This window comes from Cavia porcellus, unplaced genomic scaffold (assembly GCF_034190915.1).
Source record: "Cavia porcellus strain 051 isolate PalLab524CR breed Dunkin Hartley unplaced genomic scaffold, mCavPor4.1 scaffold_32, whole genome shotgun sequence".
Taxonomy (NCBI): Eukaryota; Metazoa; Chordata; class Mammalia; order Rodentia; family Caviidae; genus Cavia; species Cavia porcellus.
Window position 1 is genome coordinate 29,073,853 of NW_026947515.1, and position 18,035 is coordinate 29,091,887.

The window sequence follows — 18,035 nt, forward strand, 5'->3', positions numbered from 1 at the left end:
TCAGATTGTAGTTGGTCCCACCACCTAATCCCTGTGTCTTTAAAAAAAAAATAGATGGCTTTTGTAAAATCCATTAAGTAGAAAGATGCCAATAAAGAAATCCTCCGTGATTTGATTTGAACTCTTTGGAAAGTGACAATCACGGGAGTGGTGTGTGCGTGAACAGGTCTGCAGATCGTTATGTGCAATTCTGAGCCACAGATCTCCAGCCCTGGAATGTTGCCACATCACATCTGGGCAGAACTTGGTCTGAACTTGGATGAGGCATCTACAGTCTTTATTTATTCAGTGAAGGTTGAACTTGGTGTATTTCATTGTGAAAATGCTAGTACATGTGAATACAAGTGTTCCTCCAGATCGTCTCACATGAGACATGGTCTGGGGACTAGGTTCTGAGTTTTCCTTTCCTTAAATCAAAAACTATTGTAACTATTTGAATAAACATAGATTTTGTACATGAACAAATGTAGATTGTTGTACATGAAAAATATTAGGCATCCCCTGAAAGTAAGCCATACAGTCTTTTGGAACAAAAATTGATTTAAGACCTGGTCTTATTTTGGAGGGAATACATTAAGTGCCTGACTTAAGGATATTTAGTAGTCATCTTTTGCCTAATTTTGGAATTAAGTTGCCTGCTGGATATTGAACCAATACTCAGGTCTACGACTGTATTCTTGAGTTTTTTCCTTTTCTTCAGGAGTACAGTGCAGGCTTTTGGGTTAGGTATGTACTGTGTAAGCAAAGATGAATCAAATGGATTTCTTCCATGTCTCCATCCTAGTAGCATAGCTGTCTTTACTCTTTCTGTGTGAGGACCAGGCTGCTTACTTTTACTGCACTGAAGAAGAAATTGTTTCTGTACCATTTGGTGAATTTGAGGATGCACAGTTGGCAGGCATCCTAAAGTGAGGCCCTTTAGCATCTGACCTTTGTCTACAGAGCTTGGAATTTACTGAGAATTTTTTACTTGAATCAGGGATATTGGGGATGCTACATGAATACTGTACTCTCTCTGTGACAGGGAAGAAGCAGGCACACCCCCACAGAGCTTGTCCTAAGATCAGCCCCTCTGCTCACCTCCTTGATCCTTCCCTAAGTTGTGGACTCCATTACCCCATCATGGCCCTTTAGTGAGGATTAATGGGGATCATGCTCTCAGGCTGCAGGGCACAGTGGCTGTTAGGGTTGGGCACTTAATAAATGGAAGCTATTACTACTCAGATATGCTGAGAATGGAGCCCAGAACCCGGATGTGAACTTCCTGACAAATTACTGAGCAAGTTCCAGCCCCAAAAAGTGTTCTGCCCCTCCCTCCAGAGTCCATAAGGCTGTGAATATTGAGAGAGAATGTGCTGCCCCAAGAAGTGGCCAGCAGAGTTTGCCCAGGGAGTGGCAGATAGCTGTAGTCCTTTAGTTGTGCCACAGACAGTTTCCTCATCTGAAACCATGAAAAGAGCATGATGTCATTGTAGGGATGTTCACTGCAGATTAAGGACAAAATGGGAAATCAGAGTGGAAAAGTTCTGCTGTGGTGAAGCAGATGGTCTGCTTTATCCATGGGACTGTGTTCCAAGATCACTGTCAGTGTCTGAAACTGTGGGTCGTACTGAGCCCTGGACAGCCTGTGTTTTTGTTCCTGTACATATATACTTATGATAAGATTTAATTTGTAAATTAGGCACACTAAGAGATTAACCATAATAATGTGGTAAGAGAAGAATTATAACAATTCACTTTAATAAAAATTACATGAATGTGGCCTGTCAATATGTTATTACACTTTGACTCTTCATTTATAAAAGCAGTTTATGGTCTCTTCTTGGCAAACTTAATTGCCAGCATCTCTACTATTGCATTTTAGGTCAGTATCAAGTAAAATAAGGACCCAAGTACAAACTCAGTCGCTGCTCTAAAAACTGAGGTGCTACTATGTGGCTACTGGGTGGGTAGCGTATACAGGCTGGGTACACATCCTGATTCACAGGATGGAATTTTTATTACGCTTCTCAGAGTGTTATGCAAGTTAGAATTCATGAGTTGCTTATCCCTGAGATTTTCCATGTACGGTTCGCTGACCCATTTGGCTTAAAGCTGAGGAAAGGGAAGCTGTGGGCAAAGAGAATGCCTGTAGTTTAAACACGCTGTGTGGGTTGCCTTCTTCATGGAGTTCGCCTGTGAGGACTTCAACCAAAGCCTGCATTTCCCTCAGGAAGACGCTTGGGACTTGCTGCAGGGTGGACGCGGTGCCTTGCTTGAGACCTATGGTTCTGTGCTGCAAATGAGCAAGACACACGTGGGCTTGAAACTGTACTAAGCACATGTTAGCACTTGTCCATTGGGACTTTGGGGGGGGGGGTCACAATAAGGTTCCCGTAGAGCTTCTTGTTTTTCACAGCTAGTTTGTCTTCAAAGGCTGAGGGAAAAAAATCAGTCTTTATCATGTGTCATATACCAGCATAACATCTGGACGGATGTTGTGTTAACCGGTCAAATACAAACGGCAGGTGACTGACAAATGCAGTCACTTTTATTTTGTGTTCCGGCTGCATTTCATTCCTTTCTCCAGATGAGACAAGGGACCATGTGTCTTCAGGTTCCCTCAGCAAGAGGATTCTGGTACATATCTGAGGAACATGCTCTTCCCGTCAGGATGTTACTGAGGAAGGGGTGCAGTTCCTGTAGATAGAGAGTATTGGGAGAGGATGGGCTGAAATCCTTCTTTTTCTCTACAGAGCTTTACATTCTGTGCTGAACAGGGAAACTTTACTTTGATGTGATAAAGATTATACTTAAAAGCAGCAGCTGTCATCATTTTCAGTGATGAAACATGACAATCTCATTAAAATCAAGCACAGAGATCTCCCCTGTCATCCTTTCATAATTTTTAATAGCATTATTTTAGAAGTTCTGAGTAATACAAGAAGATCTAACATAGGAAAAAGAGGAATGGCCTGTTGGAAAGAATGGGGCAGACTATCATTCTTCATAGTGTAATAGTGTCATGGTGTGTATAAAATCTGAAGAGACCCACCAGAGGGTTATATGTCACTGAGAATTTAGTGAAGTGACTAGAGATTGGCATTCCACATGAGCGGGTATCAATAGGTAACCGGTAGAGACAAGTATGTGTATTTCCCAGACTCTCATGAAATGTTTAGGGGTAATTTTAAGATATGTATGGGAATTCTGAGGAAGACTACTACAAAACACTGACAGAGTTAAAAGGAGATTTGAATAAAAATTAAAAGATTTGACACATTCTAACGTGAAGAATGTTGTGAAGGTGTTACTTATCAAATTTGACTAAATGTTTGATTTAAATAAGTGCAGCTTCATTCCAAATCCCAGTGGGATTAAAATTGAATAAGTGATTAATTTTGGAAAAATAGATGAAGATAAAATAGCTAAGTAAGCTTTAAAATTTTTTGTTGAGGAAGAAAAACTGGCGCTTGCAAGTATTATGGAAGGTAAAGTTAAATTGTTTAAATCAGCACAACACTAGAGGAGTTATTGGTTGATGAACTAATTACCCAGGTCTGTGGGAGAATTAACATAAACTGAAGGGGCCCTGAAACTTGTGAGTTGGGTTGGGAGGGACAGACAATCTAACAAGACACCTAACGTTGAAACTAGTTTCCTGAAAGAAAAAAATCAATCCTCAACATGTATCCTATACCAACATAACATCCAAATGGATTAAAGGCCACTTGTAAAACAAAAATTATACACTAGCTGGGGGTGTGGTTCCCTGCAGCACAAAAAATAAGTAAATTAAAAAAAAAAAAAAGAAAAGAAAACTAGGTCAGAATGTTCATGTTCACTCCTTGAGCAGCTGGTCTGTGCCATGTTTGTGTTCTGACACAGTGGTGGGACCATGCATTTGGGAAGACACCCAAGGCTCTGCCTGAAGGGGCGAAATGTGATACAGGAGGTGTTCAGGAAGGGTCTGAGAAATGGATGTTTATCCTGAGGCCTGAGGAGAGCTGTCTGGAGGTTGGAAAGTGCCAGGCAGAGGGAGTGAGGTCAGGAGTGAGGGTCCCGTGGCTATGCTGATTGTCCTGAAGGATACAGAGCGACTGATGGGAAGCTGGGGTTTAATGGTGTATTCTGCAGCTCTCCAATAGTTCTGGAACTTATGTAAACAGAGCAGTGAGCTACTATGTTTACAGCCTGGTCTGCAACAGTTGCAGCCTTTGTTGAGGAGATAAGGGTGTAGGTGTGTGTGCACAGTCACATACATGTGCAGTGGAACTGGAGCCCAGGCAGAGCTGGTGGTGATTTGAAAGGTGCTTAATCAGGAGACAGTAATGAGGATGAGGAGAATGCAGTGATGCACTGAATATGGAGTGCTGGTGGCTGGAAGGAGGAAGGACCGGTGTCTGTCTCTCAGGCTGTCTGTGCTCTGAATGGCATCTCCAGCCCTTTCCCTGTGGAGGTTTATTGCTTTTATTTATTGATATACCCCTAGCACCCGCAAATAGTGGCTGGCACCTAGCAGGTGCTCAGTGTTTTTTGACAGAGTGAGTGGGTGAAGGATGCCTTTCAAATTTTTTCTGGTTTGAACAACTGGTAGGTAGGGCTGTTTCCTAATATGTGAGTACCAGAAGGGAGCAAGTGTGGAGGCAGGCACAGGAGGTGACAGCCAAGTATGTCAGTGTGTCAGGAAGCAATCAGATGGCAAACACCAAACAAGGAAATATTTCCAAATGTAAGGTAATCACCATCTTTGGTATGTAAAGAATGCATGAAAGTTGCTTGGAAAATGTCACTTATAGTGGCATGAATATGAATGGACAGTTCACAAAATATGCACCAGATGTGCAGATGTGCCTGGGGCAGTGTCCAGCCTGCCTGCTACTGCAGAGCACAGCCTAGATGGGCAGAGCAGTTTTCCTTATGAAAGCTGATAAGCATGGAGTAGACTGCTTGAACGGATTTGTGTAATTTTGCCAAGGAACTTAGCAGACTGCATCAGGTGCTTTAAAATGTTTGTATCTTTTGAATGGATAACTGTTTCTGGAGTTAATGATGATGCCTGAGAAAAGCCACTCCTACCATGCACCCGTCCCCACATGCCCAACTTATTCTGTAGCATGACATTCAGAGACATAGTAAGCTGGGGCACAGGTAACAATGTTGAGAGGGTGGCTGGAGGGTGGGGGCGTGGTGTTGAGTGTCGGGGGTCGATTGTGGGCTGGGAAATGTACCTATGAATCTGTGCTGAGTTTTACAGTTTACAGTTTTCTATTGTGCTTCTAGATGAAGACTGTCAGTGTGGCCTTAGTCCTGTGCCTGAACGTCGGTGTGGATCCCCCAGACGTGGTGAAGACCACACCCTGTGCACGCTTGGAATGTTGGATTGGTAAGTGCCAACTCTCTCTGTGGCCTGCTGGTGTAAATCTGAGGATTTTATTTCTTCTTGGAGTTATGTCAACCTTTAAATAATTTTAGATATATTCATCTGTATTTTGTGGAAGAGAATGTGATTTAAGGAAAGTTAATAAAGTATTGGTCATGAGTTCTATGATTTTTTCCTTTTAAATTTTCTCCGTGTCTGGCTCACAGTCATAGCTACACACACCTTAAAAATAGAATGACTGGTAGCTGCTGCAAGTGTTTATTGCAAAGGTGAGTCAAGGCATTTCTGGTAGAGTCTTGAATGATACTTGGTAGAATGCAGTGGCCAGTGACTGTTGAGTGCTCACAGTGTGTCAGACACTCTTTGTAGCACCTGACTTATTAACTCATCTGTCTCCGAGATGACTCTGCGGCAGGCTCTGGTACCAACCTGCATTTTAGAGGGTAGGGAGTGGTATAGCTGTGATCTGAACCTATGCAAAGTCTAGAGACCATGCTATTTTTTAAAAATGAAATTGTGGTGTGAAATAGGGTTAGCATGTTGAAATATACTGTCAGTGGCATTGAGCACATTCACACTGTTGTGCAGCTGTCACTACGTCATTCAACACCCCAGCTGCACCTCTGTGCACACTGCACCACTCTACACTCTCATCCCCAGCCCTTAAAGCTCCCTTCACCTCTTGTCTCCATGAATTTGTAAGGATCGCATATAATTGTCAGAGCACAACATTTGGCTTTTGTTGTCTGGCTTACTTTGCTTTGCAGGACCCTAAAAGGTCATCTAGGTTGTGGCACGTGTCAGAACCTCTTGCCTTTCTGAGGGTGAATGATACTTTGTTGTATGGATGGCGCACTTTTTGTTTATGCATTCAATACTGCTGGACATTCGAGATGTTTTCATCTTTTAGCAATAGTGAACAGACACCAGTATGCAAGTGCCTATCTGAGACACTACTTTCAATTCTGTGTATATATCAGGAAGTGGAATTGCTCTGTCACATAATAAGTGTAGTTTTAAATTTTGAGTAACCACTCCACTGTTTTCCACAGTACCATCTGATGTCTCTGCCAGCAGTGCACAAGGGTCCTAATTTCTCCACATCTTTGCTGCTTATTGTTTTGGTTTTTTTGATAGTAGCCATCCTAATGGATGTGAGGTAATATCTTGTGGCTCTGATTTGCATTTTCTGAAAGATTGGTGATGATGAGTATTCTTGTTGGACCCTAGCCCATTTTTGAAGTGGGCTGTTTGTTTTGTTGTTGAGTGTAGTAAATATATAAACATATAAATTCTGGATATTAATCCCAGCTGTGTGACTTGAAACTATGTCCTCCCATCTGAGCTGTGTTCTTTGGGATGATACACTGTATCAGGTTGGGATGTAGTTGATAAGCAGTGCCACTCACTTTTTTGGCTGTAACATATTTCTTTGAACTTTGACAAAACATACAGTACATTTGTGCCATAGATACCACCAATGTGCAGATTATTTTTGTTGTAGTACCAAGAGAGCTCCCTTGTTCACCTTTGTGGTCAGTCCCTTTCCTTTCCTTCATTCTTGGCGACACTGATGTAACTTTTGTTCCAGACAGACAGCAGGTGAGGGGAATTACATCATCTGTTGTTTTGTGTCTTGTGTCTTCCTCTGGGCAGAGTGGATGTGAGAGCCATCCATGAAGTGGCATGCATTGGCACCTGCTTCTGCTTATGTCATTTTTGTGCATGTACCATAGTTGTTTACCCACTTACCTATTGATGGAGCTTTGGCTTATTTCCAGTTTTTGACAAGTATGAAGTTTCTGCAAGTACTTGGTCTTTTGTGGATGTATTTTCTTTTGGATAGATATTTAGGACTAAGATTGCTAGAATGTATATTAAGGATATGTTCAATTTCTTTTTTAAAATAGTTTTAATTGGATTTCTTTTTTTGTCCTACAATCCAGTAGTTTCATTCCATAAAAAAGAGAAAATGTTATTATGTTCAGGGTTTTTTTTAAGCTGGTGTCTCACTGTGTAGCTCAGGTTGGCCTCAGACTTGCAGCAGCAGTCTTCCTGCCTCAGCCTCCTGAGTGCTGAGATTATGGGTGTGCACCACTGCATGCAGGCGGGGACTGTTCTTTCATGTGAATGGGTCTCATTTTTCTTTGGTGTCATAGTCATTCTGTTGGAAGCCTTCTTTTCACATTGCTTGCATTGGTGGTCTGCAGGCATTGAATTGCCCCAGATTTTTGTTTGAAGAATTGTCTTTTTTATGAGAAGGTTTTTCTCGTTTGTCGAATTTTACGCTGATGTGTTTCTTTCCATGTTTTGGTACAGTCCTGTGCTTTCTGGCTTAGTTTTTGATGGGAAGTTTGCTGTAATTCTTACCTTTGTGTCTCTGTATGTGTTTTCTCTCTTTTGGTTGTCTTCAAGATTCTCTTTTAATGTTTGAATTTTTAGTAATTGTTCTGTGATGTAACTGCTTTTTTTCCTCCCCTGTTTAGGTTTGGGGTTTATTTTTCTTGAGGTTCTTTGAGATTCTTGGAGGTGTAGTGTGATGTCTTCATTTTGGCCCTGGGGATTAGACCCTATGTTTTCTCTGTGGTGCCCAGCCTCTGTTGGGTCATCAGTATAGAATTCTGTGCCCAAGGCCTTTTCTGACCCCTTCTCTAGCGTGGACCTTTTTGCCTCTTCTCTCACAGCTTTCCTCGTTATCTTTACCTGAGTCTTGGAGTTTCCTGTACCCAACCTGAACAACAGTCTTGTCTCCATTTTTCTTCTGGAGTACACAGAGTCCAAGCCTGTGTTGTGGGTCTCCTAATTTGCTTTTTTAGAACTCTGGCTTTTGCTGCCTGGGGAGGGAGGTGGGGCCAAGGTGGGGGGAGTGTTCCTCTGCCTGATTCTATGCCTGGAGGGGTGTTGACTGCACTGTGGAATTGTACTCTGCAAAGGCTGGCCTATCGGGAACAGCACCTGTCCTGCCTCCACCACAACCCAGTGCCCTCTTCCACATTTTCTTACAACGGCCTTTGTCTGTTTATGCTGCGATAACAGAGTACCCGAGGAGGGGTACTTTATCAGTAATATCGTCACTTACAATTCAGGAGGCTGGGAAGCACAAGATCAGGTGGCTTGGTGCCTGGTACCCATGTCCTGAGGAGCTGGACTTACTGAGTAGAGATGGGGTGTCATGCGCTTTCCTGCACTTGGGGCTCTGACACAGCCAACAGTCGTGTTCTCTCCTACCTCACCCCTGTTTCTTACCCCCTCTGGCTGTTGGAGGATGATGTTTTCCTTCCTGGAAATGACTTTTTAAATTTTTTTTCCAGAGAAACAGGGGAGAGGCTGTTTTGTTTTATGGCCTGACATTAAATGCTATAGCAGTAATACAAAACACAATTCCACTGAACAATGAAATGTGCCTGTTTTTGTGGGGAATACTGTCTGTGTTTCAGAGTATAAAAAAGCTGAATGCTGAACAGGAAGAAGTGTAATTTAGCTAAAAATTTTTTTATGTGCTAGCTAGTGATAGCCATGTATCAGGAAAGATAAGAATGCCAGAGGTTTGTACAGTACATGGAGGTTCTCTCATTCTAAGGAATTATTTGGGTGGCACTTTGTTGTCTCTGTGTCTATCTGTCTGTCTGTCTATATGTCTCCTCCTCTCCCTTCTCTTCTCCTGTCTTATCCCCTCTCCCCTCTCTTTTCTCCAGGGTCTCATGCAGGCTAGTCAAGTCTTCTACCACTGACCTATACCCCCAACCCTCTTTTTTCTCTTACTTCTGAGAGGAAAGCATTCTTTTTGCCTTAATTCACAAGTGGGCGTTAAGAGAGCTGTGTCAATGGGCTAAAGTAAGGATCTCTTCCCATCCTCCCCTGCCCTCCCCTGCCCTGCCCTCCCCTCTTTCCTTCCTTCCCTTTCTTTCCCATCTCTGGGGTACTAGGGATTGAGCCCAGAGCCCCTGTACTCCTTCCTCTCTCCTTTTGAGACAGGGTCGCTAAATTGAAGTCACTAAGTTTTCCTGTACTGTGCTTAAACTTGCAATCCTTTTGCCTCAGCCTCCCATAGTGCTGAGATTACAGATGTGTGCTGTCCCATCTAGCTAATAATGATGGCTGCCTCCTGTATAGCTCTGGTGATTATAGAAAACTTACACAGACTCTGTTGTTGACCAGCACACAGGAAATCACTCAGGTTGGTGTACAGATGCTCAGTGGAGATCACATTTTAATAAGCATGGAGGTGAATACAGAAGAGCTATGAGTAGTGCTCAGGGTTTAGCTGGGAAGATCAGACTGGCACCAGAGGACTGTGGGAGATCAACATCAAGGGGTCTGGGGCTCAGAGGGTGCTATGGGAGGAGCGCCAAGTGGGCTAGCAGGGAGGCGAGAGCAAAGCTTGGAGCAGCAGACTGAGCCCACCTCTGGAGGGGCTGAGGTAACAGCCCTGTTGGGCACCCAGTGTATGGGGGTTGCTGGTCCGCATTAGCTGTGGTCACTGGCTGCCTGTGCCTTCCTGGCACAGCTGTGGACCACAGTAAGCACAGCTGAAACTTCTGCTCTTTGGGACTTGCCATTCAAAACCCTCTTCGTTTGTGAAGTTGCACTAGTCTTAGGTTCGTATCTCCATTTACTTCTCTGAGACAGGATGGCATAGTTGTTTAGAGCCTCCTCCCTTGTTCCTTTCAATTTGAGCCTTGTAGCAACCATGAGGCTGTTTTTTAAAATGAGGTACTTCAGTCATCCCTGCAAATCTGTTGGGAATCTCTCAGGCTCTTGGTTCTGTGTAACAGCTGTAAAGAACACAGTAATGTAGTTTATTTTGTAGCCACACGGGAAGTAAGAATTCAGTGGTAGGACACATCCAGCTAATAAAGACTGCTCCTGTAGAATTTCAGTCCCTGCCCCAGGACTCTAGACACTTGAGTGCTGCAGGTCTTGCCACTACCAGAGCAGTCCTTTCTGGTCCTTTGCAGCCGCAGGCTCCTGGCTTTGTCCTGGAGCTCTGTGAGGAGACAGGCCCCTCACTCTGCATGCTTTGTGTATTACTTGCACAACACAGAAAGGAGGCCCCATGACTAGTAAAGTGTGGGCATTAAAACCAGGCCTAATTTTGGATTTTTTTTTTTGGTCTTTTTGAGACAGTTTTGCTGTGCAGTTTAGGTTGGCCTAGAACTTATGTTATAGCCCCACGTGCCTTGAACACACAGTGATCCTCCTGCCTCAGCATCCTGAGTGCTGGGATTACAGGCATGCTCTACCACATCTGGCACATGTCCTAATTTCAAACTAACCCTTTTGCCATTATATATTTTCTCAATCAACAATTAGTCATTCAGAGTTACAGCACTAATTAGCAGTAGAGTCCTTGAAAACCATACAGAGAAATTTACACTTGATCCAGCAGGCATACTCAGTAAGTCAATTAGCAAATGTTTATTAACTGTCTACTCGATACAAGGTACAAAAAAGTACAAAGATTCTTTGAGCAGTAAGCTCTCTATGTGATCTTTGAATTTTAAATTTTTATTGATTTTTAATCTACCTATAGAAGAGTGCACCTAACTCAAGTGTAAAATTTGGTAAATTTTCCCACACTCATCCAAGAAATCCAGCCCAAGAACAGTGTTAACAGTAGCCCAGAAACCCAGATGTGTCACCTTCCTTTGGTCAGCCATCTCCACCATTTATCTGCACCTAATCTGAGTGGGAATGCTCAGCAGCCCCTTTTTGGTCAGAGCTTAGCCTGTCCTGGCTAGGTGGCACTGCCGCTGACTGTCCTTTTTAAGCTCAGGACCAGGTTCAGGATCCCTGAGGAGTAGGTGTCTCTCAGGGACGAGGCCGAGTGCAGTGTAGGAAGGGCCTTGTGGCCAGCAGGAAGTAGAAAGGAAGAATGCTGTATCTTTCCTCTGCCCAGATGTCATCTGTGCCCCCAACACCTCGGGCTATGTTATGGGAGAGCTGAGACTTTAGCTTCTCTTGTGTTAGGAGAGTCAGACTCACATCTTTTGATCTAAAGTTGTAAAATACTGAAAAGTTACGCTGAAAATCTTGCTGGTGGAGGAGAACGTAGGGAAATTTGTAAAAAGAAAAACATTTTATATAAATGCTAATTGTCACTTACTTTCCTACCAACCCACTTATTTACAGTTTCACTGGCACACTTACTTGCTGTTGAGTTTATCAGTTCCTTCCCAGGTTTCCCTAAAGAGAAATCCAGGACAGCATTGGAAGACAAGTGTTTATTAAGACAAAACTGCAGTTTTAGATCAGTGTTCTCTTCACTTCACCTCACATCAGACTGATAGGGTGGTCAGGAATGTCCACCCAGGAATTTAATTTTAGTGTATTTAAATGATAGTTCCTTTAATGTTAAAAACATCATTTTAGTTTTCCTTAGTCTTTGCTGTATTCCTTCTCTTTTTTCTCCTCACTAGTCACTGTCGTATTCTGGAGGGGAACACAGTCGACTGACTACAGAGATTCCGAGTAGATGAGTGGTGACAGCCCATTTAGCTGGTCCTGGCCTGATTCTAGGCCTGGGAGGCAACACTGAGGCCCCTGTCAGGCTGTCTCTGCTAATGAGGCCTCAGCATCTCTGCTGGGTGCTGTGAGGTACACCACAAAGGGCGGCCCACAGCCCGCCCTGGGCCAAGTTGCTGTGGGTGATGAGCTTCTGTCTCCCCGGGGGGAAGGTCAAGCCTCAGGAACTCTCCTGCTGCGGTGCAGGATGTGAGAGCCATGTGCACGTGGTACCAAGTGCTGGTCCAGATGAGGTGCAGTGGACCTGTCTTTCCATAGAGAAGCTGCTTCTGCTCTTCTGACCACTGGAACCGGCGCTGCACAGTCAGCTGTGTGCTGACTGCATCAGAGACCTGCCCTGGCCTCATGCGCAGCTGTTACTGTTTGTCACGGTGCTTTCTGCTTCCTTGGTGCATGTGCTTAGGCGGCCCTCGTCTTTACTTTTCAAATCCTCGTCCTTCCCATACTAGCCCTGTGGTTCAGGTTACTGTTGACCTGATGGGGTTGCTACACTTACTTTGAGACCTTACAGCTTTGTTCCTGTAGAACAGAGAGAAATGAAGGTGCACATGTTATTTATTTATTTATTTTGGTATTGGGAATCAAACTCATGACCTTGTACTTGCCAAGCAGGCGCTGCCAGGGAGCTGCATCCCCTTCCCAACATGTCATTTATTGTGGTTGATTGTAACACATTTACCACACATCTTCTAGAGATCTTAGTGAGGATCTGGTTTCCATCAAGTCATCCTTAGCCAGAGCTGCTCATGGGGCACCAGCCAGCCACGTAGGGAGCTACGGCTAGTTTCCAGAAGGAGAGGGCCTGGATTTTCTCTTTGGAAAAGTCTGTGACAACTGACATATTCATGGGTGCAGATGCCTCCCAGGTATAGAATCCTATTGCTTAGTGTTAGGTTTTTTTACTTTTCATCAAAATAATGCTGGAGCATAGCTAGAGCAGTCAGATGGTTTTAATAGTTGTATTAAGAAAAAGCTGTCCTCACCTCCCTTGGTGTCTTGGATTAGTTTTTTTTTTTTTTTTTTTTTCTTGTCCATGTATGCTTTTTCCCTCCTGTAGTCACAAATTTTCTATTTCTAAGTTTTTTGTGAAACTGTAGTGAATTTAATTTTTACATGTATTACAGATCTGTTAATTATTTCAGTGCTGAAATAGCATATTACTTTTTTGTTTTGTTTTTTGCAGTGCTAGGGTTTGAACCCAGGGCAGTCACTCTACTGCTGAGCTACTACTACATCATCCCTAGTCCTTTTTATTTTTATATCTTATTTTGAGACAGGATCTCATTCTGTTTCCCAGGCTGACTTTGAACTTGGCTCCTCTTGCCTCAACCTCTCAAGTAGCTGGGAGGATTTTATACAAGGGTGCATTTTTGTTTTTGCTTTTTTTAAAAACACATACCTCTTCCTGCAGTTCATTCCTTGGTCTCTAGACCTGTATGTGGAACTTTCTCCTCTTTTGCTTTCCTTACTTCCTTTCCCTCCCTTCTCACCTTTTCCTCCTTTCCCTTCCCTTCTCCTTATTTCTTGGATCCTTTATTATTTTCTTTGTTTCCCAAGAAAAAGAGCACAAGATACAGATTTTGTACATGTTTGTGGGTCAAGAAGGACTATTTTGTTTCCTTGAAGTTGAATATTAGACTGAAATTATCTTCATAGGAACTTTTGAAAGAATCACTCTGTTTTGTCGGTTTTCAGTGTTGTTAGGGAGCCTGGAGCTTCCCTAATTCCAGATCCTTTGTATGTGATCTGATTTTTCTCTGAGGGTTTTCTTTGCCTTTAAATTTTAATAGTATGATTATGATTGTCTAGATGGAGATTTCTTTGGGCTTCCCTTGTTTGTAGTTCCTGAACTTGTATCTATTTTTGTCTTTTGACAAATGTGGGGAGTTTTCATATTACAGTCACCAGTCTGGGAATTTGATGATAGAATGCAGTCCTTTTATCATTGCCTATAAGTCTCTTTTCCTGGGAGCCGTTAACTTTCTACAAGATGGGACCTTGCATTCTTCTGTGAAAGTGGGGTTTCCAGGGAGCAGCCAAGTGAATGGGAAAGACCGGCAGATGAATGTGTGGGAAGTAATGCTTGGATCTGTTGAGGCAGAATTCTGTTAGGTACATGGAAAATAAGAAGACTAGGAAACAATCTAGGAAGCCCAGAAGTAAACACTACCTAAAAGGTATAGTTTTGATATATTCATTGGCTCAACATTGAATGTTTCCATGAATATATCTTAAAACACAAAATATTAATTTAGTAAAATGTGATGTAGCTGTGTTGGGAGTAGGGCAGGGAGTAGGGTAGTGCTGAGAATAGAAGAGAGAAAAATGCTAAGTACCATGGAAGGGGGTTGCTGATAATGTCTGATAAGAAAAATCAGGAAATAACAATCTAAGCATAGATGTCTAGGGAATGGGAGAAAATGTCACAAGTGCCAGCCAGTCAAGTTGGAAGGGGTTGCTTCTGAAGCCGTGACAGCTGCTTTTTGGTTCAAAGCCTTGTCGTGTTCCCTGACTTCCTAAGTGAAGCATGTGTGCATAATTAAGCCTGGAAGCCCATGGAAAGTCTCCACTTCCCAGGAGCAGTTGGACATATGAGAGGGTGGGGTGCTTAATGCTTCACACAGACCTTGGTGAAAAACAAGTTTCCACAGGCAGGAGCAGTCTAATTTCTTCCATGTATTCTAATTCTGTCAAAGGCAATGCTTACTACTATTCTCACATTGGGGTATGTGGGTCCTGAGGAGCTCCTGAGGTTGCTCTGTTTTTGTAATACTATCAAGATGTCATTTGGTATTGACAGATTTTATTCAAAACTGTTATGATTGATATTATCAAGTTTGAGAGTATAGGCAACTACACTGAAGATGACAAAATTCACTAGAATACCCATTCTGGTTTTACTAGTACCTGCTTTTGAAGTTTTACAGTATCTACAATGTTTTATTTTTATTAATATTGTTATGTACTGCTATATTCAGTTATACTATGCCTGATGATATAGACAATTCTATTGAAGATAACAAGATACTACACAGTAACCATTGTAGAACACCTTGTACTGTGGTTTTACATGACTTTTTCATTTCATGTGTTTGTAGGAATATGTTTTGTTTTGTCTTGCTTTGTTTTGTTTCACCCTCTAATATAGAAAGGATAGAAATACATGTAGAGACTCATGCACGCAGTTTATGAGAACTGATCTTAAAACACATGATGAAATGAACAACTGCTTTGAAGAAAGAGACACTACAGTATCCAGTGCTGATCCCGTAGTATCATGATGTGAAATCCAGCAATACTATTATTCTTTGTTCAGAGTGATTTTAGCCTGCTTTGGTTTGTTTAATCTTAACATACATGAAGATATGGATAACTACATGCATGTTTAAGTGTATAGGGTTGTTAACCATATTACTAGGTTTTTGTTGGATAGTTGAACAGAACTGTTTGCAGTCTTGCTGAATGTCCACTTTGTATGCTTCACTTTTGTAACTTGAACAACTATTGTAAGAGGACAATATGTAATTATCAACTAGTGATTTCTTACTGTTTATTTTTTCTTTGAAATTATGTATTATTTCTACCCTTTTTGTTTATTCTTTCTTTAAATTAAAAAAAAAAAAAAGATGCCATTTGCCCTTTCCCCCATGTTGACACCTTCGTTGATGGTGGGAAAGCAACTTAAGGCAAAGAAACTTCTTCTGAAGCCTTAGGGAGAATCAAGGGAGTCACTGTGAGTTTTGTGTTGCTGGTCATTTGCATTTGAAAAAAAGAACCTGATTCGTAAGAGTTTGCCCTTGATAGGACAGGAGAATGTATTAATTTCCTTAAATTTCAACTACTGAATGCACGTTTTTAAAGATTTCTGTGTGATGAATGGGATGTTCATGTGCTGTTGCTTAGTGGTAGAGCTGCTGGCTGGAGGGCGGGTGACCAGCTCCTCCGCTGTGGGTGCAGCTGTCGGGGAGCAGTAGGGGTGGGAGACAGTGCTTCAGCAGGTGCATCTGGCTGACTGCAGGGCTGGTCTGGGTGAGGCAACCCCTCTGCCGCAGGTGCGATAGGAGCTGGGCTCATGCTGTTTTCACCACACACATTTTTTTTTCACACGAAGGAATAACACAGATCTGGATGTTTGGTGAGGAAATAAACAAAGTGAGCCTGTCATGTTGCCAGTGGTAAAATATGAGATTTCAAATAAAAAAATTAGGATTTGGAAGACTTTTCTGATGAGATCATGGTGATATTATTGGTATTATTATTTTTAATAGGGAAGGTCAGCAAAACTCATTGAACTAATGATGGTCAGTGCCCAGTGTTACAAAGCCCATCTGTGAGTGAGGTAGCCATTTAAGGTTCCACAAGACCAGTCCCCATTCATTGACATGGCTTTACCTACTACATTGCGAGTAATCTCAAAGGAGCTACTGGTTGTTGAGTTTTGATGTAGTATCAAAGGAAACACCCTGACTAGCTATTCCTTCACTTAAATACCCCTTTCTTTATTAGTGATAAATATTTGTGTGAAGGGAGATTTTCCTGACAGGTCTTAACTGAAATCCCACAGTGCAACAGATGAATGCAGAAAAAGATAGGAGGGTCTGGGCATCTCCTAAACCTAATACTAAAGAAGGTTGCAAAAGCATCAGCAGTGTTACTATTCTTACTAAATGTGAGGAACGTACTTATATTTCAGTATAATTATTCATGTTAAAATACAGTGGGTTAGAGCTGGGCATGGTGGCTCATGCCTGTAATCCCAGCACTCTGGAGGCTGAGGCGGGAGGATCATTGCAAGTTCGAGACCAGCCTGGGCTACAAAGTGAGCTCAAGGCCAGCCTGAAACTGCATAAAGAGATCCTGTTTCAAAAAGGGAAAAAAAAAAAAAAAAAAAAAAAAAACCAACAAAATACAGTGGGTTTATTACTTTTTAATGAGTGAGTAAAAACATTAAAAGTTTTGTTCACCTTAATTTCTAATGTGTCAAATACCAACAGATAACCTTTGCATAAATAAAAACATGTTGGGTTTCTCAATCATTTTAAAGAGTAGAAAGGGAGCCTAACACTGGGCAAATCTGAGAACTTTTGGCTTTGAGTTGTTGTCACTAAAAGCCATACCAGAAGCTGCAAACCACGGGTATATATGTATATTTGTAAAACTAATTTTTTTCTTGGTGGGAGAATGTAGGGTATAAATGAAAATTATTAAAATGTGTCATTCGTGGTCCCTTCCTTTTTTTTTTTCCCCCCCTGCCGTTGCATCCAGGATCCTGTGTGATCCCTACAGGGGTCCCTGTGTTAAGGTTTCTATCTTGAAAGAGCAACAACTAATCCTTCCCTTGAACATGGCACTGGAGTAGAAATAAAGGTTCAGAAGAGTGGTAGGTGCTGAAATTTAAGCAAACTTGATTAGAAGGGAAACAATTCTGGTGGCAGTGGTTTTAATAAAACCATTTTGTAGCCATTAGTAGGTCCATATGAGGTTTAAGGCAGCGAAACCTGAAGTCACATTGGTGACATTGAAGTGAGTATGGAAGAGGAATCTGCTAGAAAGAGAACTTTGGCAGTGGAGGAAGCACGTGTGTAAAGAACTGTTTCGTTTTCAATTCTTCTGCAGATCCTCTGTCAATGGGTCCTCAGAAAGCCCTGGAAACCATCGGTGCAAATTTACAGAAGCAGTACGAGAACTGGCAGCCAAGGGTAAGCTTGGTTATTCCTTTTCTTTCTTGCAGGGAAGCTTCAGTTTCTTGGTCACAGACTCTTTGAGTTCAAGCTAGAATTCTCCGTAGATTCTCACCTCATATTTCCAAGGCTCGTATGGTCCTTGCACGTCTGCATGCCATCTCCTAGCCTGTTGGTGTATACACACATTGTTTGTAGTGACAGCTCATGCATTACAGTGAGCCATGCAGCAGGTAGTCTTGTGTCATGAATTTTCCTTACAGAATCTTTTGAAAACAGGTCTTTCATGTTATTCTTAAATGGTGGGTTTTATTTTGCACAGGAAGTATATTTTCAGTACCTCTTCTGTAACCCCAGCCAGGTAGAGCTATATCCTTCTTGTCGTCTGTTTTTAGGTAGCAGAGAAAAAAGTACCCAGTGTTCAAAGGATGACACCTATTATGCACTTAGACTTTGATTCAGAAGGT

The 18,035-nt window shown here is 42.2% G+C and overlaps 1 protein-coding gene across 2 annotated transcripts in view; it reads left to right on the forward strand.

The window, feature by feature from the left end:
- Rptor (regulatory associated protein of MTOR complex 1) overlaps positions 1-18,035 on the forward strand; it is a 366,523-nt gene that overhangs the window by 81,247 nt on the left and 267,241 nt on the right. For both annotated transcript variants that reach the window (XM_003464795.5, XM_063241865.1), the window contains exons 2-3: positions 5,263-5,365; positions 17,504-17,586. In XM_003464795.5, coding sequence (XP_003464843.1) covers positions 5,263-5,365; positions 17,504-17,586 — 186 coding nt within the window. The remainder of the gene's footprint in view (positions 1-5,262; positions 5,366-17,503; positions 17,587-18,035) is intronic.